Below are 23,736 nucleotides of genomic sequence, written 5' to 3'. Positions count from 1 at the left end.
CGCCAGAAGCTTATCAAGGTTGCAGATAGATCTACACAAGGCTGGGCAACCGTTAAAGAATACATCACGGACGAGTTGGCAGATGACTCCGGAGACGAAAAAAGGCCGAAAAGTCTGCTGCATCCAAAAAGGCCGAGCTCAAGAAATCTAAGGTGAAGCCCACTCGTCCTTCCCAGTTCAGCCATGGAGCCCCATCTCGTGCTCCTTATTCTTTTCGTCCTTTCGCCCCCAGTCATTTCAGCAGCCCATACCGACCAGAGAGTCGCACCTGCTTCCAGTGCGGCATTACTGGACACGTCCGGACCAGTTGCCCTTCCCTACGTGCACTACGACAACCACGAAGACTGCAAACTCCAGCCACCGGACTCTCAGACACATCCGGCCATTAGAAACTGGGAATCGGCTGAAGGCGATTTACCCGGTCACATGCCCACAGGCGTAAAAGGTAAACTTAAACTTTGTATTTCATTCTGGAGAAATGTTCTCAAAGCAAGCCCCTTTGTATTAGATGTTATAGAAACAGGTTATAAGATTCCGTTTTATTTAGAACCACCACCCATTGTTTTGAAAAACAATAAGTCCAGCCTAAACCACGCCCAGTTTGTTGAGACCGCCATTTCCGAATTGATCACAAAAAGATGCATTGTAGAATTAGACTCGCCGCCATATTGCTGTAACCCTTTAACCGTTGCAGAAGGTAAAAAGCTGCGCTTGGTTTTAGATTTGCGGCATCCGAACCATTTCATTTGGAAATCAAAGTTCAAGTACGAAGACCTCGCCCATATCGCTCCAGCACTTGACAGTAACCAGGTGTATTTTTCTTTCGACCTTGAATCTGGATATCACCACGTAGAAATATTTCCGCCACATCAAAAATACTTGGGTTTTTCCTGGCATCATTGCGATAACCATGTTAGATATTACATGTTTACTGCCCTTCCATTTGGATTAAGCAGCGCATGCCACCTTTTTACTAAGCTAACAAGGCCGCTAGTGTATTTTTGGCGCTCTCAGGGTATTATTTCTTTCATGTACATTGACGACGGTCTTATAATTTCATCAGACCATGCTTCAGCGCAAAGTAGCAAAAATATAGTGCGAAATACCATCAACAATAGCGGCTTTGTTCCTAGTAAAACAAAATGCATATGGGAACCCACCGAAGAAATACAATACTTGGGTCTCATCATTGATTCCAGGAATTTGCTGTTTCGCATACCACAGAAGAAACTGTACAAACTTCTGTCAACGATCTCTGCAATTTTTACGGCACACAAAGCCAACAATTGTGTACCAGTTAAACAGCTGGCATGTTTCACGGGTCAAGTGATCTCGATGTCCCTAGCATTGGGCCCCATTGCTAGATTAATGACTCGTGACTCATATAGATCAATCGAATCAAGTGATTCCTGGAATCAATCGATAAAGTTACGCAACGACACTGTAGCTGAACTCGAATTCTGGGCCCAAAACATCGTTTCTCTTAACGGCTTTTCCATCAGACTCAGGCTTGTCCCATCTATGACCATTTATTCAGATGCCAGTGATGTAGGTTACGGCGGATATGTTGAAAACCAACCAAATCTCAAGATTCAAGGAAACTGGTCACAATCAGAAAAACGTAAAAGCTCAACTTGGCGCGAACTAGCAGCGGTCCTTAACTTACTCTTAGAACTTCAACACGTGGTTTCCCACAAAACTATCAAATGGTGTACTGACAATTCAAACGTGCCAAAGATAATCACGCGTGGTAGTGTCAAACCCGATCTACATAACATTGCATTGTCAATATATACTTTGTCTAAGAAACACGATTTCATCCTAATTCCTGAGTGGTTACCTAGAAATGAGAACAAACTCGCTGATAAGATAAGCAAATTTAAAGATTTTGATGATTGGGCAATTGATTCTGTGTCATTCAATCTCATAGACAATCTTTGGGGACCCCACTCAATAGATCGCTTTGCCTCACCTCACAACGCAAAACTCCCCAGGTTCAACGCTAGATTTTGGTGCAAAGCGGTATGCGGCGTAGATGCCTTTTGCCAAAGCTGGACATCTGAAAACAACTATTTCTGTCCCCCCGTGTCCCTTATTATACAAGTCATTAAACGCATTGTTGCGGTCAAAGCAACAGGCACTCTAGTAATCCCAAAATGGACAACATCAGCATTTTGGCCCTTCGTCTGCCCAGACGGCATACACCTAGACTATTCAATTGTAGATTGGAAAGTATTGCAAACGTCATTCAGCCCTTCATCATTGGGTAAGAGCACAGTTTTCCGAAATAATCCCAATTTTTCATGCTTAGCTTTGAGATACGATTTTTCACAATCGTTCAGATCTTCGAACATGGGGTTTTGTCTTTCTCCTCTCGGCATCTGCCCTGAATGTGCCGTTCACGCATAAAAAACTTATATTTTCTTATAAACAGTCGGTCAAAAATTGTTGACGAAGCGACGATTGCGTATGATTGAAAGATATGATTGTATATAACAATGCAGTTGATTGCAATTGGGCTAATTGTAGCCGATGCCGATTTGTGTGCATCACCGTAATGGATGGTTTTTTATAACCAGTATGGGAATCACCTTCGATTTTTCCTCAGATGATATTATTGCATGCATGCCTTTTTGCTTTACCCTTTCTTTGGCGTTCTCTAAATACTATGCGAGGCGAGCAGCTCCGCCATTACAATGTTCACCAAAACATTACGTTTGTGTTGTTTGTTTTTTTTGTCTATTCTTTAACTTTACATGAGGTAAATTTAGAAAAGAAAATAATTTTCTAACGTAAGAATGGAGTAAGAAAGTTAATTTTCTTTTCGTTATTGCACGACAGGTGCAGCACGCTCGTTAGAGCGTGCCATGATTACGTAAGGTTTCCTTTCACATTCTCCCTTAAAACGGGGCGTTTTCAGCTAAGCAATCACTCTCGGTAGAGCAACCCGCCCTATCAAAAAAAAAAAAAAAAAAAAAAAAAATGCTCGGAGAAAGGATAGCGCGACCTACGTCCAACATCCTGGTCGCGTCCACGGTCCCTCCACAAGTTGGGGGTTTTACGTGGCCACTGAGCGCTGATAACTCAGCCTGGTGTTGGACGCCGAGCTTTTGTTGCACGTTTTTCAGTAGCAACACCAAATTAAGTGCATATTACACGCACTTGCTTCTATATATTCTGAAACGACAGATAATTTTCCTTATCTCTGAATTTTTGCAGACCGGCTAATTTAGCCATGAATTAGCAATTATTGCATATACATATATATAGCTTTTAGGCTATGGTACGGAGCACAACTTTTGCTGCTCTCTTTTTACTTTGTCTGTTTCAGATAGATGGTTGGCACTCTCTCATTCAGCAACTGACCCGGAACTAAAGCAACTTGCCCTTGGAGCCCTACCAAAACTATTAATGTCATCAAGAGCACACTCAACAACGATAAAATACAGCAATAGTTGGAAACGATGGGAATCATGGGCTTCATCCAAGACCGGCGTCAAATCATTTCCCGTCAACCCAACAGATTTCGCCCTATATTTGTCTTCATTTTATTCATCCGGTCATAAAACGGCAGCAGATTCTGCAGCAGCTGCTGTTGCCTGGGCACATAGCTTGGCTGGATTACCGTCACCTACAAACGATCCATTGGTCAAAACAACCATACAAGGCTACAAGAGACTCACAGCCTCTACCCCAAATCGGAAGGAACCGGTAACACCTGAAATCATGGCAAAACTTTATAATGCTCACGGTCAACCTAGTGCAGCATTAGGCGATTTACGCATCCTATTCGTATGCTTTGTCTGTTACGCAGGTTTCCTTCGTTTCAACGACATCAGTAATGTAAGACGAACGGACTGTAGTATACTCAGTGACAGTCTCGTCATACATTTATGCAAGTCAAAAACTGATCAATACCGCCAGGGCAATAATATAACAATTGCAAGAACATTTCAGCCAACCTGTCCAGTTGTAATCACAGAACGATATTTCCAAGCAATGGGCGATCCTGACACTTCCCCTCTACCGGTACTTCGCAGAATGACACGTTCCAAAACCGGTCTCGTTCCTACTACTCATGGGTTAAGCTACACCAGAACCAGAGAGATTGTACTAGAAGCCCTCCGACCATTCGTTCCAGATATTCACAAGTTCGGACTCCATAGCCTGAGGTCAGGCGGTGCATCCGCAGCTTCAAAGGCCCTACTCCCATCTCACTTAATATCCATGCACGGAAGATGGAAAACCGAAAAGGCCAGAAATGCATACATAAAAACTGATCCGCAAACACGTTTGCTCCCCTCATCTGTACTTGGAATTTGAAATTGAATTTAATGAGATTATGTGAATAATTGGCTAGTTAAGCCGACGAGAATAATGATGAAATTTAAATTAAATGAGTTGAATTAAGTATGTGAATGTCATGAATAAATACTATGCGAGGCGAGCAGCTCCGCCATTACAATGTTCACCAAAACATTACGTTTGTGTTGTTTTTTTTTTTTTTTGTCTATTCTTTAACTTTACATGAGGTAAATTTAGAAAAGAAAATAATTTTCTAACGTAAGAATGGAGTAAGAAAAGTATATTCATTAACATAAAAAGCCCATAAAAACCATTAAAACCAATGCAGATTAAACATGAATCTATTAGTGCTGGGCGAATAGTGAAATTTTGTTATTCGGATACCGCTGGCCAACTATCCGAAATTAACCGGATATTGGAATAGTTTTTTTCGCCACTAGAGGGCGCTATTTAAAAAAAAAAAAAAAAAAGATTAAAAAAATTTTTTTTTGCCTCTAGAGGATGCTGTTCGTTTGTGAATGAGATCTTATGGGCGGATTGCTATTAGTTTTAGACAGTGTCACTCGGTTCATTCATAAAAATGACCGGATCTAATTAAAAGATGGGGATTTGCTTTTTCCTTTGATCGTGATTGACTCTACGTGAAGGAAAACTTTTGTAATCTTTGAACAAATTACGTCAGAAATGTCATTGTTTTAACTCTTCACGGAGGTAAGCATAGTTAAATACTTAATATATGCTGTTTTATGCTGTCTTAATAGAAGTTTCATAAGGATTCAGACAAGACATTCATATCAGTTGTCGCCCGACGTCCGCGGATATTCAGATTCTAAAGAATATCCGGTTACTCGGTTGTAATTACAGAATTATCCGGTTTGTGAATAGGTATTCGCGCCCTATGCTGATATCCGGTTTAGAAAAAAAAGGCATTCGCGGTTACAGATAGGAAAACCTATTCGCCATTAACCGGATATTCGAATAATTCGCCCAGGCCTAGAATCTATACATAATAATAATAATAGCAATACTAATAATTTGGGGGGGGGGGGGGGGCTAATCATCCTTACTTGCAGCTACAACGTGTTTGAGAAGTAGGCAAGCTGCCAGCCACATCAACCCATTTTGACCACGGAGCACAGCCAAGATCAAAATTGTTTGATTTTTCCTGAGGGAGGAAAACCGGATGGTCTGGAATACCCATGTGACCCTCGTGACACAGCCGAGAACCAATGCACAACTCAACTCACATATGGCCCTGGCCGGGAATCGAACCGGGGTCACCTTTGTGAGAGGCGAGCGCTTTATGCACAAGCCAACCGTGCCACCTAAAAACACAAAACCAATGCAGTGCCACATAAAACAAGTGCCAGAGGATGCCGACTGAGTGAAAAAACATACATAACAGGTCCATGAGGAGGCAGGGGAGGGGAGGGGAGGGGGAGGGGGAGGGGGTAGTCCAATCAAGCAGGTTTACACATCTCTCAGTCAGTAAAACTAAAGGATAGCATGAAACCATTGTTTATTGGGGGAAGTTTGGCTCTGATGATACAAGCATGTCATTCGGCATACATCGCAGGTTTGTGCTATGAACAAATGCAGGTAAAATAACGAGTAGTTTTCAATATAGCCTACTTGCCACACTACTTATCAATAACCAATGCACAAAGAAAAGTACACTTACCACTTTATGAGTGGAGTTTGGATCAAACTCCTCAGAATGAGCATCTTTCCAACCCAATACATTACGAGCAAACTCAATCACTGCTACCTGCAATCCAAGGCAAACACCTGCAAAACAGAACAATACGTGCTCAACTCCACTTAAGAAACCAAGTGGACTATTTCTGTTGGGCAAGCCCAATGTACAAATGTATGTTTTCTTGATTGTGTATGACTGTACCCAACTTTGCCAGACTAACAAGAATTGAATGTCTAACTGATTAACCTGTTGTTGAACAAAGTTTAACAGTTTTTTTTTTATAGGATTGACGTTTTTAGTATCTCATACTGCACGTTCATTAATTAGTAAATGTACACCAAACATTTATGACTTTAAATAAGGGAATCAATGTGTGGTGAAGAGGTTTTCAACTAGTGGTTTAATCCCAATGAGGCCTGGTTCTTGGGAAGTCGAGGTAAATTATAAAGAACCAGGCCTCGGCGGGTTTAAACCACTAGTTGAAAACCGATTCAACACACTTTGATTCCCACTCATAAATACCATTTTCGGTCAAAAACATCATCACTTTTGGGTCAAAAAGTAAAATAAATGCAAAAATTATAATTGTTAAATGATTTCTCGCGTAAACAACTCCTAATAAGGGAATGCTGTGGGCGTCGCGCGTATCGTTGCTCTCGACCAATAGGAATGAAGAAACTGTCTTATAAGAACAGGTGCAATATGAATATTACATGATGAGAAGCACTACAGCTGTTGATAGTTTAAATCAAATTACAAATTTTAAGGGCAAGGAGACTTTGCCCTTGGGAGCAAGCCAAATTTTACAGGAACCAAGGCCAAAAATGTCCAAATAGAAAGGCACAAAGGCCATTGAATTATGAATTATTGAATTACAATGTGTATGCATGCCTCAGATTTCTGAGGATTCAGACATAAAAACTCCACACTGAACCTTTCCAAGCGTGACTGACCAACACCATGCGATACAACCAGTGGCGTAACCAGAGGGGGGGCAGGGGGGGCCGGCGCCCCCCCGCTCAGAACCCTTGCCCCCCTCTTGCCCCCCCATATGAAATCAGAGATAAGTATATTCTTATAGGCCTTATATATAAATCGTTTAAGGCTGCATAAAATGCTGCCGTAAAACGGAAAACTTTTATTCATTATCAGTAGGCCCTATGTGGACTATAACATGAAAAATGCGTGGAAACGCGCGCGCGATCGTATTGGCGGTAAATGTTTGTTTTGGTTTTGCGGTTACAGAGAGTGCAGGATGTGACAAAGTTCTGTTAAGTACGTGGTGGTCTGAACGCAGACCAATAGCTCCGTAAACACAAAGTCAGATCATGGAGGTAGAAATTTCTACCTCCATGGTCAGATGCACTACAGAGAAATTTACTACAGCACAAAAATGGCCAGCGAAAAAGGTTGCTTAGACCATTTCTTCTCCTTTGAAGCAAGCGGTGCAACTGAGAGGTAGGCCTATTATTTTTAAATATCCGTTTCGTAACTAAAATGTGATTATGAAACACCCACAATTTCGTTCCTGTATTTTTGGCTTACACTTGTTACAATAAGGCCGAGTAAAAAAAGAAACATGTTTAGTGTCTGGGTTTCTCAAAAATAAGGAAGGAGGGGCTTTTTATTTTTTATTTCAAGATGGTCGCCATGAATGTCAAATATCAACTGGTTTTTTTCTGCTGCTGAAATACACAAAACATTAATGAAACAGTTTGGTCAAGGCATTCAGACAAGACATTCAGATTTTTTTTTTTTTGCTGAGATCATTTAAAAAAACCCTTTTTCAAAAAAAAAAGAAAAAAAAAATGTGCATAAAAAAACTTAAGAAAAAAAAAGAGGTGTCCTGTAAAAAGGAAGCGGGCGGGTCGCTAAACATTTCTATTTTTCTATTTTTACTTGGCCTAATATTATTATGTTTTGGGTATTTACACACCCACAAAGCCTAGTTGAGAATACCGTGTACAACTCTAAATTGGTACTTGTTGACCACAGTTGGTAATTTAATCCTTTTATACAGTCAAAAAGTTTTATTTTATACAAAATGACATGTTCTCTAAGATTTTGTTGTTTTCGCAATCTTTTGTTACATGCCGACTATAGACTGTTTTAGAACTGCATTGGTGTGTATCAACTATATATCAGTTAACATATTTAATAATAATCTTGCACTTCTTTGGCCCCCCCAAATTTAATCTTTGCCCCCACTTGCCCCACCAAATGAAAATGTCTAGTTACGCCACTGGATACAACAGCATGTATGTACAACACATCATCTAATAATAATAATAATATACTTTTCAAAGTTTGTCTTTCTTACCAAGATATGGTTTCTTGTTTTCTCTCGCCCACTTTGCTGCAGCGACTTTGCCTTCAGTTCCTCGGACACCAAATCCACCTGGTACCAACACCCCACTGTGAAAAACATCAAAAACATGCTATATAATCAAGCAAAGTTCAAGCCTAACAATCTTAAAGCAATCAAATTACAGGGTAAAAATACATAACAGGCAGATGAGGATTAACAGACAAAATAGCAGTGGCTGAGAAACACTGGACTGAAAGCTGAGATGGTGGCCTAATATAGTCTCAGTACCTACATGTACATGTACATAAAGTACATGTAGCTTGCATTGTCATATGTCATACATGTATCTGGAATATCAAGAAAAACTTGTTGGACTTTGTGCATAATATAAAAATGGTGCAAAAACATTGACTCAAATTACCCATTGGTCACAAATTCTCATTAAGGCCTGTACTTGCCTTTGCAACACTTACACAGTGCTACTTTTTACAATGTGTATGCCAAGATCCGGCGCTAGTGTGACTGTATCCTCAACTCTTAGAGGTCTTGAATATAGAAAGTGTGTACTAAACAAAGGAAACCATACTCTGAACTACTAGTCTCACCAACATGGAAACGCGCACATTTCTTTATGTGTAGAGAACAATTTGGATTGAATCAAGTTGTAACAAATTTAACATACAGAAAGATGGCAACTTCACAAGAGAGTTGTATATCAATTAAATCAAACTGTCAATATAATAAATGTTTCAGTCGACCATCAGTCACCCAGTGATTGATTAGCTAACTACATGTATCAGTCATTGCACAGCTGTAATAATGTAAGCTGAGACATCTTCTAGCTGTACATTGCCACTTCATACTTGATGAATGAGTGATACATTGTAGGTCTTACTTGCTGCTACATAGCTGCTGCCAGGCTTCGTGAAACTTCACTGGTTCTTTCTCTAATGTAGATTGCTCAAGGTCATCTGCCTCAATGAACTGTGAACCAAAAATAACTCAAAATGGGTTTGTTGCATAACAGACTTAGGCTTTAGGTGTTATTAATGGTGCAATCCAGTAAGTGCTGGAAGTTTGTCCCACAAAACATATATTTTGCACAACAAAATATGTCACAAATGTCAAATTTGTGACAACAGTGAGTGCTATCAAAGCCAGTGGACACAATTTGTAAATGTCAAAGACCAGTCTTCTCACATGCTGTCTCAACATATGAATAAAATAACAAACCTGTGAAAATTTGAGCTTCGATAGAAAAAAAAAAGAAAAAAAAAACACTGTCGGGAAACTTGTCCGGATGTTGGGCCAGCACTACGAACGTTAACAGGGTTTAAACTGCAGCGTAGACAAAACAGTCACAGAAACATATGCCACAATTCTTATAACATTAGTAACAATGAGTTGTGCATCCTCATTTTCAAGATATTTTTAAGAAGAAGAAGAAGAAGTATCAATAATAATAAAAAATTAAAACGAACAAAAATAAGAGGTGTTCCGGGCTGTTGGCCCGAGCACCTAAATATCGCAAGGTTTCCTTCTTACCTTGATAGAGACTTTACATTTACAGGCAAGTCCAGCGTGAAGCAATGATTTCATGACAGAGATGTAAGCATCCTCTAACTTAGTGTACTTTCCAACAAGCGCAATAGTGATAACCTTGCTGGTGGTATTGTACCTTGCAGGAAAAACAATAACAGAATAATTATCAAACTGAATTAGTGTTATATTGTACAATCGGACGGATAGGGCAATCCAAAATATTTTTAGGTGTTCGGCTAACAGCCGAAAAACTATTGTTATTGTTATGTTTTTTTGGTTTTTTTTAGGTGTTCAGCTAACAGCCGAACAACTATTGTTATTGTTATGTTTTTTAGGTGTTCGGCTAACAGCCGAACAACTATTGTTATTGTTATGTTTTTTAAATTTTTTTTCCTCGTGTTCTTCTTTCCCTGCGAACCTTCTCCAGCAATTTTAAACAAAAGTAAAGCTTGTACAAACTTAAAACTTACTATGTACATAGGCAATAGTGAGTAGATGAAATCGCCACTTTTTTGGAATGATGACGTCATTGATGAAGTCATGACAAGGTTTTTAAAGTTGAAAAACGACATTTGCTTTTTACTGTATCTCAACAAATATTAATGCTATGATGTTCATACTTGGGCATCGGATAAATAAAGACTTGGACAACATTTAAAAAGTTAACGCCAAAATCGTATGACCTTAACTTCCGGTCGTTATCAGGGGTCAAAGTTCGCCTTCGCATTTTTTCATCCAAAAACAACTTTTGAGCTTTAAAACAAAAGTAAAGCTTGTACAAACTTAAAACTTACTATGTACATAGGCAATAGTGAGTAGATGAAACCGCCACTATTTTGGAATGATGACATCATTGATGACGTCATGACAGGGTTTTTAATGTTGAAAAATGACCATTTGCTTGTTGCTGTATCTCAACGAATATAAAAGCTATGATGTTCATACTTGGGCATCGGATAGATAATGACTTGGACAACATTTGAAAAGTTAACGCCAAAATCGTTCGACCTTAACTTCCGGGTCGTTACCCTGGGTCAAAGTTCGCCTTCGTGTTTTGTTTTCATTAAAAAAAAAAAAACTTTTGAGCTTTTTAATAAAAGTAAAGCTTGTACAAATTTTAAACTTACTATGTACATAGACAATAGTGAGTAGATGAAACCACCACTTTTTTGGAACAATGACGTCATTGATGACGTCACGGCAAGGTTTTTAATGTTGAAAAATGACCATTTGCTTGTTGCTGTATCTCAACGAATATAAAAGCTACGATGTTCATACTTGGGCATCGAATAGATACAGACTTGGGCAACATTTGAAAAGTTAATGCCAAAATCGTATGACCTTAACTTCTGGGTCGTTACCATGGGTCAAAGTTCGCCTTTGTGTTTTTTTCATCAAAAAACAATTTTTGAGCTTATCTACGGCATAACTCAAGATTGAGATCGATTTGAACCTTGAAACTCAACAGATAGTTGAACCTTAGTATCAAGACCCCACGTGCCTTATTACGTCATAATGACATCATCGGGTAAATAACAATAAAACAACGTTTAAAATTTGTAAAAATCATATGGCGCGAACGGTTTTGGGGAATTCCCAATAGCGCTCTCTTTTGTCCACCATAGAGGGCGCTGTTGATTATCAAATCTGTGTACAGCATCCAGTGCAGGGGTGAGCTAGATTTTTAAAGGGCTTCCATAAGATGCAAAATAAAACCTGATGCCAATCTCACACAAACATATTGCATTTGTGAAGAAACAAGGAGTTGTTAAAAAGTGTGATACTAGTTAAACTATAAAATAACGACACATTGTATAAAGAGTCATCTTTATGGTTCAATGTTTTTGAACTATGTCATCACGTAACGTTCAACCGAACACCGTGTTTTTGTAATAAACAAAAATTCTATGTCTAGTTTTTTTAGGCCTCATGTTCAGGGGGAGGGGGGAAAATGATACCTTAATAAACTAATCAAGAGTCTTGTCAAAACCTCCGAGCTGTTTGAGGCTGCGGCCTCTCCGCAGAATTCTGCAGACTTTTTAATGCAAAAGGACCTGGGGTCGATTTCACAAAGAGTTAGGACTAGTCCTAACTTAGGACTAGTCCTAGAAGATATACAAATTGCATGATAGTCCTAAGTTAGGACGAGTAACTGGTCCCAACTCGAGATAAGACTAATCCTGACTCTCTGTGAAATCTACCCAGTAGTAATCAGGCAGGTCCACGGCCAAAACGGTTCAAATACATGTCAATAAACATGAATCATCCACCTTACTTACAATACCAATAAGCATGATCCTAAACATCTCAGAAAACCAATACAACTACACCGATGTGCAGATCCAGATGACACAGAGTAGACTTTTAGATGACACATTTAACTGAATACCCCTGGCTTAGAAATGAGTATGGTTTTGCAATGTTGCTACATTGTGTGTACATGTAGATAGTCCTATACAGCAGTTTATAGCCTCACCTGTGTGCTAACTCCTTCCAACTGTTAAGCAGACGTCTAGGGCGATGTCTAAAATTGAGAGAGAGTCTTTGTTGGAGGTAGTGAACAATGTTTTGATCAGCAAGAAGTGGCGGTACACTGTAAACTGATGTACAGTCATGAACACAGATAACCTACAGGAGAATGGTAACACAAATGTTAACAACTGAGAGTTAGAACTGAAAAGTCAATTATTTGTTATATCCCTTATAACCCAGTATGATCTTAATTATATGCATTTATAAGATACTGTTCTTGCAATTGACACTTGTCTGTTACATGTAATGTTCATAATTTAAATACCTGCTGTGCAGACACATGGCAGAACATTGAGATCTTTTCTTTGACACTTTCAACCACTGGATTATGACTTCTGGCCACAATCTGAAGTTTAAAAAAAAGGTTAGAAATTATTAGAACACTTAAGATCATCTGACACCAAACTTCTTCACATTCCACATACACGCCACTCATGGGGAACCCGATCCTTCTCCAATCTGGCCCTTCACTATGAAACGAACTCCCCCCAAATCTCATACAAGTCACTATTTATACCAGCTTCAAAACTCATTTAAAAACTTGTTTTGTGCTTACATGTACATGTAGATCTATCACTGTCAACTTGCTTCTGTGCCAGGAGTGTCTTTTAGACAGACATGGTGCATTATAAATGACCACTATTAATATTATTATTATAAAGGCACTGGACACTATTGGCAATTGCTCAAAATAACTGCTAGCATAACAATTTACTTGGTAAGAGTACTGGAGAGCTGTTGATAGTATAAAACATTGAGAGAAATGGCTCCCTCTGTAGAAAGAGAGTTTTTGAGAAAGAGGCGATTTCTCACTCAAATAATACAAGGCTGCAGGCCTGAAGCATTTTATTATGTATCTGAAAGTACACAACTTGTGCAACAAGGGTGTTTTTCCTTTCATTATTTACTTGCAATTTGATGACCAATTATTTTATGCATATGTTGGGATACACCAAGTGAGAAATACTGGTCTTTGACAATTACCAAAGGTGTAAGGGCCTCCAAAATATCTAATAAACCAGTCTCCACCTAGACAGGCTCCCAAGGCACTGGAGGAAGAAACGGCCTAGAGTTGGTATTATCTGTGTAAACTGATTCTTACATTTGTTATTTGATTCTTGTTTTGAACATCTTGTGATAGATTTCAGGTTCAATGTAGCCTTGCTCAAGGCAGTCGAATTATTCACTCCGAAAAAAGACCGCCGCTGTATAAAAACCCACCCGTATTCACTGTGCGTAAAACCCACCCGTATTCACTGTGCGTAACATCGCACGACACGATGCCCCCGTACACTATCCGCATGCGGAGGCCGTCAGGCCGACAGCCTTGTAGGATCTGTGTTGAAGCCACTGACCTTATTACTATAATAAGCGAAGAGTTCCCACGGTCAGCTCATTACCATAATGCCCGCGAAAGACGAGACATGTTTACCTCACACACCACCACCACGGACGCATGATAGGGTCCAAAGGTCGTGATAAGGGAAGTGCGTGATTGGACGTCAAAATGAACAATTCATTTGCCTCGCATCCTGTGTTGTCTGATAGGTCTGACGAACGATATACATATTCATGAGCTGCATACTAGCATATCCTCGAGCCCCCCCAATTTCGTCCACTATTGGAATTTTTTCAATACAACACATTAAAACGGGAAGATACAGATCCGACAAGGCTGTCGGCCTGACGGCCTCCGCATGCGGTTAGTGGTGTACGAGTGCGATGACTTGTGTGAACAGTATTCGTGCGATGTGACAGTGTGTATACGGGTTGGTCATTCGGTGTGATCGCACACACCATGCACAGGGTATACGGCGGGTGGATTTACAGCTGCGTCTTTTCGGAGCGAATAATGCGACTGCCTTGAGCAAGGCTAGGTTCAATGGGAGTGCTGATCTGTCTCCCTATTGAGTAGAATCATGAGCCCCAAGTCAACAGAGTAGGGATGGATGAGGTTGGAGAAGTACTCCAGGGCACTGTAGATGAACAATCCAAGCTTGTATACGATTCTTTGGGACCTTATGATGAATCAACAAACCTAATTAAAGTCACCTGGAAATATATATTTTTTTTTCTCTTCAAACATTAGAGTACATGTTTCTGAACAATAAAATAATTTTTTGAGTAATTGTTTTTAACGATTTATACATGTATGTTTATATAAAAAAATAAAGTTGTGTGGGAAGTGACTCCGCCTACCCCTTTTGTGATGTCAATCGAGGCAGACTTTGCCTCGATCGAACATCAAACAAACGTACGTGCAAATACATTCAAGTCCTAGTCTTGAGTTTGTACGTTTCGAAAAAGGTTTTTTCTTGCATTTTCCCGGCAATGTCGACCAGGTGTATTGCTGCTGAATGTAGCAAAACTACTAAAGATGGGGTCAGTTTGCCAGTCTTTTCCCAGCGCTGTGCAGCAAACATTTCGAGCCGTCGTACTTTGAGAATCCGGAGTACACTACACATGTTGACATGAAGAGAAAAGTGCTTTTCTAAAACATGACGCCATCCCATATTCTCTTCACCATATTCTCAATCATTGTTCAATATCCCTCAACCAAGGCAGATTTACCTAGCGCCACAACTCGATCCTTGACCATCTTTTGAAACATTTTAACCCAATAGCAACTGCACGTATTGTATACAATGGTCATTTACTCACTGATGGAATCCTATATATCTCGGTATATTTGTTTATCTGTGAACAATCTTGTATTGCAAGTTTTATTTATTTGGTAGACCATAAGATACTTTTACTCACAGGATTTTTTTTTCTTCTCAATTTGACCTCCCTATATTGACCTTTGACCTCTCTCTTGAGTTTCAAACATTTTTGGAAATCGATAATGATTTGCAACATTCCTGCATGGTGGTGCTTATTGTTTTTCCTCATCAGCTTTTTATGTTTTTCGATACTTGACCTTGCAATTGATTGAGGATTTTGTAAATGTTTTCATTGGCAATTGTATACAGTAAATGAGAAGGAAAAAAATACAAAAATTATTGCTTATCATTATGGCTTTTAGTGTCGACATGTGAAGAGAAATTTATGATGAACGTACAACCATAACAACAAACTACACAGCGGCAATGGTAACTTTTATTCATTGTGAAGAATTTTTTTTTACCAAAACCCCTCATTATTACATGTACATGTACATCCTTCAACATTGAGCTATTTGTAAATCATAAATTGTGTTTTCTGGTGTTTCTTGAAATTACTACACATTGGTATAGTTTAGGGGGAAAAATCATGTTTTGTGGATGATAAAACTAGTATCTAGCATGTTTATTACAGACATAAGAACATGGACTTGAAATCCCAAAATGTTGTTTTTATGATGAACGTACAATCATGACAACAAACTACACGACGGCAACGGTAACTTTTATTCATTCAAATCAAGGACGGAAAACATCGTCTTTAATCTTTCAAATTTTGAAGCTTTGATTATCACAAAATATAGTACATAATGGCAAAATATTTACTTGTAAAATTTCAATGTCACTTGAATCCAAATTCACCGTCGTCAGAATCATACATGCAAAGTTTCTTGCAGCGTTAGTTGGGATGGGGGCCGCCATGTTTAGCCAACTATTTGCACAGTGTGCTGTGCGTGGCCGGTGAATTCGACCGAAATGTTTCGATGTTTGACCTTTGAACGTCATTTTGTTCAATGGCAACAGTTTTTTTTTCTCCATTGCATTGGAAAGGGTAACTACCGCCTGTTCGATCAAGGCCCGACACTTCAGGGCGCTATTCATTAAATTGCTGTGTTAATGCACTGAAAACATGGACTGTTTCTTGAGCGGTTTCGGGCGTAACAGTAAGTAATAGGGCGGGCGGTTTCGGGTGGAACAGGGACTAAAGGGTTAACAACGCCATTGGCCCAAATTCAAAGAACACCCAAATCTCCGATATGCCTGACTTTACCACCACCGGTGGCACCCTTCCGGCTAACATCATTGTTTCCAAACTCTGTCCCGACATTGTCATAATCAATACCCAAACAAAACATGCCCATTGAACGGACAGTGCCATTTGAACAAAACATATCCAAGGCTCATGACTGAAACACCAAAAGTATGCCAACCTGGTAGCTGACATCTCACAAAATGGGTACAATTGCAACCTCACCTGCATTGAAATTGGGTCAAGTGGTCTGGTCACTCCTGAAACCACTTCTAGGATTTCGGACATTTGCTCATTCACGAAAACCAAAGCTCCTAAGTCTATAAAAAAGGAACTTTGTAGAATTGCCATCCTCTGTAGCCACACTATATGGAATGCTCGCCACGAACCATCTTGGGGGTCTACTGACCAACCTGACCAGCAACTGTATTTTAAATTGGGAGTACAAGAAGTACTGAAACTGTCTTTAATTCATCAAACAAACACCAACTATAAAACTCCCACAAAAACAATCTTGGAATGAGGTTCCACGCATAAAGGGGACACCAAAAGTTTAGTGTCCTTTTACACAGGGAACAATAACCAAGATAAACGCCCACAGGGTAACAATGAGTAAATCAACACAATCCTGTCAGTTCATAAGTATACTGTCTAACACAACCAGCATTTGGTAATGACTCAATTGAACTTCATACATGGAAACCAGTGCCCAAACAGTTGTAAACACGGGTACTCCAACACAGTATTGCAGTACTGTAAATTTAAATTTCAATGTATTCATACATTTTTTGTATTATGTACACTAAAACCATGTCTTCTTTTAATGTATACCTTCGAGAAGCATAATGTTAACTATTTTGAAGTAACAAAGCAGCAATCTACCAATTCTATTATTGAGAATGCCCATGGAATGAGTATGGTTGTGTATGAGGTTCCATGTGTAAATGGGACACCAACACTGAGGAATTTAACACTTTTTTGCAATTTTTGCTAGACTCGCTTATAAGGGCATTCATCAAAGGTTTGTAAGGACATTTAAACCTCACTGCCATGCATTCCCATGGTTAGAACCTGTCATTTTTAGTTACCTTACAAATAAAATTATATACACACAAAGTTCAGAATTTCATGGATTTTTTTCTTTTGGAATACATTCTGAAGATGAACTTCAGTAAATTTAACATCCATGACATAAGCTGCTCTCTGTCATAGAACTTGTTAATAGCTGAACAAGTATTTCAGCAAGAATTGTTTATTTGATGTGAGATCCTCAAGCTCATTGTTGCTGAATTGGTAGTGATATGCTCTACCAAAATTAACCATGATGGGGGTAGTCATGATTTTGATGACGTCTTCAACAGGGTAAGTATGCAAAGGCTCAGAAGTAAACTCATAGCGAGCACCATCAGTTCTTCGCATAAACCTCAACCACAGGCTGTCATCTTGTCTGTCAGTAACCTGAACAAGTTAAGTACACAATAACATATATTTTAAAAGCAGGGACAAATAAACATTTATTGCAATTATTTCTCATAGAAATTTTGCAAATAATAGTTAATGGCCTGACATTTCCACCCTACCAGTCTTTCTCGAATGCTCTGCTAGAGTCAAAATGTCAGGCCATTATCAGGTAACTATTTTGTTGCACTTATACCATCAGTCCATTTGTTTGGTTTCGCTGTTTGCAACAGGGAATTATATTTTCTCTGAAAAATATTATAACAACATTCCAATGAATTCCTATATTTGCACCTTTATGTTAAATGTTTCCCACATCAAACAACCTGCTATAAAGACTTTTTAACTACATTTCTTGTATTCTTTTAATTTCCTTTTTTTTTTTCAGAGGTTCTGCTTACCATGGCCATGTAGATGTATGTCTTGGTCGTCCTGCTACTAGTAGAAGGCCCTGCAAACTTTGCTGCCACATAAGAGTTGGCCTGTATCCTGAGGAATCAAAAATGTTGTATTCAGCGCTTGAACATATTAGTACACCAAATAAAAAAGTTCCACAGTACCAACCTGGATCCACCTTTTGGTATTTATGATTGTGTTTTAGAAATAAGGTTTTAGACTGCAACTTTTTGTTTAACTCAGTTTTATAAAGCCGGCATGAAACGTGGTCGATATTTGGCCCTCGGGGAAAACAGTAGGGCTTACTGATAAACATGCTTTATAATTGAAGTTTTGCTGTTAGAATATTATGTCTGCACAATATAATTTTAATAATTGGCAAAATAATTGCTCGTTAATAATTTGGCACTCACTTGTCAAGATCTTCCTGGTTGGATATGTTGTGTTCAGAGTCTTCTGGGGTTTGGGTGCTAGCAGGGTCACCATGCATGTCATGGGGGGCACTGTTACTGATCAGATCATCAGGGTCGTCGGGGGCACGGTTACTGATCAGATCATCAGGGTCGTCGGGGGCACGGTTACTGATCAGATCATCAGGGTCGTCGGGGGCACGGTTACTGATCAGATCATCAGGGTCGTCACTGTCGGTCAAGGCTGGCATGAGCACAAAAGAAGTGGTCATAGTAGAATTAGGATAAGTTTTGTACAGATTTGTTTGCTCTTTTTATTGTATTGTTTACAAAAATGGTGTCTTGGTGTTTATTCTCTCTTTTTTTAAGAATATAATGAAAAGAAGCTTAAAATATGTGTGACAGGTGAAAACTGTGTTTGGTTTGAAACAAAGTAGCTGCACAGTTAATTTTCTATGTAGAACTATTTACCTAGCTTATCTTGAAGATGCACTTCTTTCCATGGTTGAACGTAGATTGAATTCTCACAAGAGCTGTATTTGCCATGCAGACATGAACTGCAAAAACATGACAGATTTCTTGTTGAAACTGTTCCTCCTTTGACATTTTTGACACAGTGTAGCTTCCTTGTGCCTAGAACTGTCTTGATGGACCTGTTCTGCCTGTCTCTGCAGACATTTTTGCACGGTACATAGAAAATTGTTCTACTAAATGGTATGCAGCAGCTATCGTCATTGGCTTCTTTGGTGAGGTTCAGATCAAGGTAAGTATAGAGGGACTTGGGATCAGGAATGATGGCGGCTCCCGATTTGACCGCTAGAGAGGCATGGTTTTTCACCACCGCACTTTCCCCATCACTGGCTCCTTTCCCATGCCGTGTGCCAGAATAATTGTGCTGGAGATTGAAGCCGAAGTCCTCTTTCGAGTAGCTGATGTCTGAAATGGGACCCTTGGATTTGTACTGGCAACTACACCCGTCAGAAAATCTGTAAAATGTTGAGATCTGCTGATTTCTTCTTGTCAAGAGATGATTAGCGACTACGCCATGGAATGCATTTACAAGATGGTAGTCGTGGTTGAGGTCATCACTAACCATTATGCATGACTCTGTGACTAATTTGGAGCACTGCTTACAGTGATAGTAAGTGATGATAGGGTGTACAGTGGTTGAGTCGTGGGCGTAGTATGCACTCTGGACCTCTCGCTGGTACCCACATTTGTAGTTTTCTGCGAAGTCCAGCACTGCCAGAACTTCATCATCTTGTAAGTTCTTCTGCAGCTGGCATTGTTGTTTATGTTGCCAGTCTTTATTGAAGAGATGCTCTGAGAATGGATGGGCCTCCTCCTTCAACTCCTTAATAAACTCATCAGGGGTGCCAGATTTCTCCACAAGTGCTCTCTTTTTGACGACTTTTGTTCCTTGTTTGCTGTGACAGGTTGAAGTGATTATTTCCCAGCGCTTCCATTTAACTTGGCTGCTTGGCTGAGAAAGCAGTGGGGCTACCTTGGTGTCTATCAGGTTAATGCCACATCTGTTACACTCACGTCTTATGCATGATGGGTCGTGGAATTCCAAATCTTCTGGTTTGGGGCACATGGTGCTAGTAGATAGGTGGTATACATCTTTATACGTTCCAGGGTGCTGCCCATTCATGCTGTCGATTTTTAGTTGAATATTCTCGCAATATTCGCAAAGGCACCCAATGTACTTGGCTTCAGACTTCGTCTTTACATGAGTGGGACGCTGCTTGTAAAATACTGCGGCAGATACTTGGTGGTCTTGGTTGAGCTCGTTGTATTTTTTGTGTAAGTTCTGGATAGTATTTTCCCATTATGTGGCGTGGTTTTCCAGATTTCTTGCTGACAAACTTTTTGTCTGGAAGTTTGCAGGAGTTTTCTTCGTAGAATTTGTGGATCAAACTCACTGTTGCAGAAGATGTTTTTTTCCGGCCAGCCTGTTGCTTCTTTGCATTTTGTAGTAGTTTCCGGCTCACGTTGAACCCTCTACTGGCAGCACGCTGCAGATTCCACTTTTTCAGTTGTGATAGAGACGTTGCCAGACTTTTTCTTCTTGCAGCGTGTCTTGGAGCTTTCAGGCTTGTGGCCACTACTTCCATGACGCCATCAGCTAAGCTCCGCTGCTGATGAAATCCTCTTGACTTTGTCAGCCACGCCTGCATTTTTCAGTAATGCCGCCTTCCTTGGTGACGCCTTACTAATTAGTTGAACCGTTGTGCTAACAAAATGTGACCTCCTCTTCAGCATGGCTACTTTGGCACGTTGTAAGCTCTTTCTTCTGGCACTGCTTGATCTCAAATCACCCCCATCTCCATCAAGCTGCTCTTTTTGTTCAGTCAAAGCTTTTGCTGTCTGGTCTAGTTGTATTTCTTTTGCATTTAGAAGGTCTGCCATTTCATTTAACTTCCTTTCCTTCTCTTCCAATTTGTTCTTCTTTACTTGCAAAGCTACCTCTTTTTCATCTGCCTTGTGTTGATATTTGTGTCGTCTCTTAGCATTATGTTGCATCTGTTGCTCGTGTGTCATCATAGCTCGCTGTTTTTGCTTTTTGGCTCTTTCTTTTTCCTTCTTTTTCTCATGCTCTTTTCTTGTCACTGGTTTGATTTTTTTGCCATTTTTGGTTGCTTTCTTCTGAGCTTGCCTTTTCCTTTCATTCAATTTGTTCATCCTCTTTCTGCAGCTTTCATTGTATCTTCGTTTTCGCTCCATCCATTTCTCAGCTTCTTCTTTCTCAAGATTAGACAGGTTCCTTTGTTTCAACTTGTCTTCAGCTGTAGCCATCTCTAGCCTGTATAGCCTACTATAATTATATTTCAGCCTAGTCGTCAGACTCACCCTGTATTATGTTCCATTTAATACGGTCTGAACCACCCTTTAAATAAAATGGAAAGTTCCTCCATTCATAAAAATGCAAAAGAGCCCATGCCCCAGCACATAAATACCTCTCCAAACCATTGAAGCATGTCTTTGTTCTTAGTGGTACGGTCTGCGCGCACGTGTTATTCACGCACTCTTAGTCCTTATAGTTTTACGTACGTTACCTTACTACTTCTTACTACATTTAGCAACGAAGTTTTGACAACGTTTCCTGTGCATCATGTCTTCCACGACCAAGAAAACAAAAACATCCAGTAAGACGGCTCCTCCGCCTGCTGCTGGGGAGAAAAACAAGAAACCTGCTACAATTTCTTCTGCTCCGACCTCGCCTTGGGTCGACGAGCGAAGTAAAGAAACTGACCCCGCCTTGCCTTGGGCGGGAGGAGAACGTGCAAAGGCACAGTTACAGAACCTTGAGCCAGAGAAAGGGTCGCCTTGCCCTTCTTCCCAACGGCATTCTCCGTCCATGGCCCCGAGAGTTTCTCGAGTTCCACAGGCACAGTTTGTTGCAAACACCGGTACGGGTTTTACCTCGCCTTGGGTTGCCCCTCCAACCGGAAACATCACGGCAGGGACCGCTCAACAACAGTGGAATTTTCCTGCTGACGCTAGAGGGCAGTATACCAACATGGCGCCGCCCATGTACCCGTTTTACGGTGGGATGAATCCGTTCATGTTCGGACAATATGGACAACCTTTGACAGCCCATTGGCCACAAAATCAGCGACAGCAGTACCCCGCTGCTTCTCCTGCATCTTCCCTAGCTCTTCCGAACCCCGTCGCTTGGGAATCTGGAGTTATTGACCAGGTTAGTCACGATGTTTCTGCCGCAAACTCCGACGCCGCCGATCGTTTTATCACCGATACTGATGGGGCTTCGGCCTCGGGTACGTCCGGATCCGACAGTCATGGCTTCCGCAACCCGCATTGCAAATCAATCGGTACTCCAGTGACTGACAAGGTTCTTTCTTGGTGGGAACAACTTCGCACCAACAAGCTTGGACATGAGGAGATTAAAGAAGAACTTTCAAATAATCTCATCCCTACAGAGCAAGAAAAATTCTTCAAAGCTCCAGAACTTCCTAGCCAGGTAAAGTCTTCCTTTAAAGAAGCTCGATCCTCCTTGGTGTCACAAGATGACCGCCTTAAAGATTCTCATGGCCATGTTCTCAAGTCTGCCCTCCCCTTGGTTCATCTTTTTGATGCTCTAGCAGACCCCTTGTGCCCTGATGCTATCGATGCTACCATGGTGAAGGAACATGTTACTTCTGCGCTTATCTTGCTGGGATCAGCTAGCCAGAGCCTTGCCGTAGCTCGCCAACATGCCTTTGACGATCTACTCGACAAGCGTTTCGACTCTTTGAAAAAGAAAGCACCCTCGATGGATTTCTTCTTCGGTGGTAATCTCGTCAAAGATATAGAGGAGGCAGAAAAGGCTAATAAATTAGCCTCAAAGGTCGTCAAGGGAACCTCGGGATCGACATCTCTTTCTTCAAAAAAGAGTAGATTTTCTCCTTACTCTTCAGCAGTCGCGAGAAAATTCAGAGGAGGTCGTACTTTTCGAGGTGGCCGATCATTCAACAATTCCACCAGTTATGGGAATGGAAGGTCATCATGGTCTACCCGTAGCAACACATTCAAGGGCAACCGGAATGCTGATGACAAATCAAAAAAGTAGATCAGTTTCCTCAGACAGGTCGTCTCGTATTTTTTGTTCAACACTGGAGAACTCTTACGCAAGACAGCTGGATTCTCCAGTCAGTTTGTGGCCACAAGATAGAATTTATAAGTCCACCGTTTCAGTTGCAGGAAAGAGTACCTGCCAATCGTATGGACTCCGCACCTCAAGTAGAGTTAGTGCAAGCAGAAGTTCAAAAGTTATTGAAGAAAAAAGCCATCACACTGGAAGTTCCAGTGGAGGGCCAATTCATTTCCTCTCTGTTTTTAATTCCAAAGAAATCAGGAGAGCTTCGGCCGATCATAAATCTTCGTCCGCTAAACAAGTTTGTGCTTTATCAACACTTCAAGATGGAAGGAATAAACCTAGTAAAGGATTTGTTAAATCAAGACGACTTCTTGGGCTCAATCGACCTAAAGGACGCCTACCTCATGGTTCCTATTCACATGGAACATCGCAAATACCTCCGTTTCCGTTGGAAAGACAGTCTGTTTCAGTTTGCTTGTCTCCCCTTCGGCCTATCAAGCGCTCCAAGAACGTTTACGAAAGTTCTCAAACCAGTCGCTGCACATCTACGTCAGAGGGGAATTCGATGTGTGTT

At 40.4% G+C, this 23,736-nt stretch overlaps 3 protein-coding genes across 3 annotated transcripts in view; 2 read left to right on the top strand and 1 right to left on the bottom strand.

Annotated features, from left to right (window-relative positions):
- The window catches only part of LOC139947562 (CTP synthase 1-A-like), a 57,150-nt gene that overhangs the window by 14,307 nt on the left and 19,107 nt on the right, over positions 1-23,736 (bottom strand). Inside the window, exons 6-11 of the mRNA XM_071945505.1 lie at positions 12,652-12,732; positions 12,331-12,482; positions 9,858-9,990; positions 9,208-9,296; positions 8,325-8,419; positions 5,987-6,093 (exon numbers count right to left, since the gene is read on the bottom strand). Coding sequence (XP_071801606.1) covers positions 5,987-6,093; positions 8,325-8,419; positions 9,208-9,296; positions 9,858-9,990; positions 12,331-12,482; positions 12,652-12,732 — 657 coding nt within the window. The remainder of the gene's footprint in view (positions 1-5,986; positions 6,094-8,324; positions 8,420-9,207; positions 9,297-9,857; positions 9,991-12,330; positions 12,483-12,651; positions 12,733-23,736) is intronic.
- On the top strand, positions 103-4,495 carry LOC139947103 (integrase/recombinase xerD homolog). Its single transcript, XM_071944944.1, has 2 exons — positions 103-445; positions 3,332-4,495. The coding sequence occupies exons 1-2, from the start codon at positions 184-186 to the stop codon at positions 4,321-4,323; spliced, it is 1,254 nt and encodes a 417-aa protein (XP_071801045.1). The 5' UTR covers positions 103-183; the 3' UTR covers positions 4,324-4,495.
- On the top strand, positions 21,576-23,158 carry LOC139947572 (uncharacterized). Its single transcript, XM_071945513.1, has one exon. The coding sequence runs from the start codon at positions 21,678-21,680 to the stop codon at positions 23,133-23,135; it is 1,458 nt and encodes a 485-aa protein (XP_071801614.1). The 5' UTR covers positions 21,576-21,677; the 3' UTR covers positions 23,136-23,158.

This window comes from Asterias amurensis, chromosome 14 (genome assembly GCF_032118995.1).
Source record: "Asterias amurensis chromosome 14, ASM3211899v1".
Taxonomy (NCBI): Eukaryota; Metazoa; Echinodermata; class Asteroidea; order Forcipulatida; family Asteriidae; genus Asterias; species Asterias amurensis.
Note: the sequence above shows the minus strand (reverse complement) of the source record. Positions and strands in the feature narration are given on the sequence as shown.

What these genes read in the sequence shown, in the direction of transcription:
- LOC139947103 (XM_071944944.1), top strand. Translation starts at nt 184, where the DNA reads ATGGAGCCCCATCTCGTGCTCCTTATTCTTTTCGTCCTTTCGCCCCCA. An exon ending in CATGCCCACAGGCGTAAAAG is followed by an intron (nt 446 to 3,331) that starts GTAAACTTAAAC and finishes TGTCTGTTTCAG; the next exon opens with ATAGATGGTTGGCACTCTCT.
- LOC139947572 (XM_071945513.1), top strand. Translation starts at nt 21,678, where the DNA reads ATGTCTTCCACGACCAAGAAAACAAAAACATCCAGTAAGACGGCTCCT.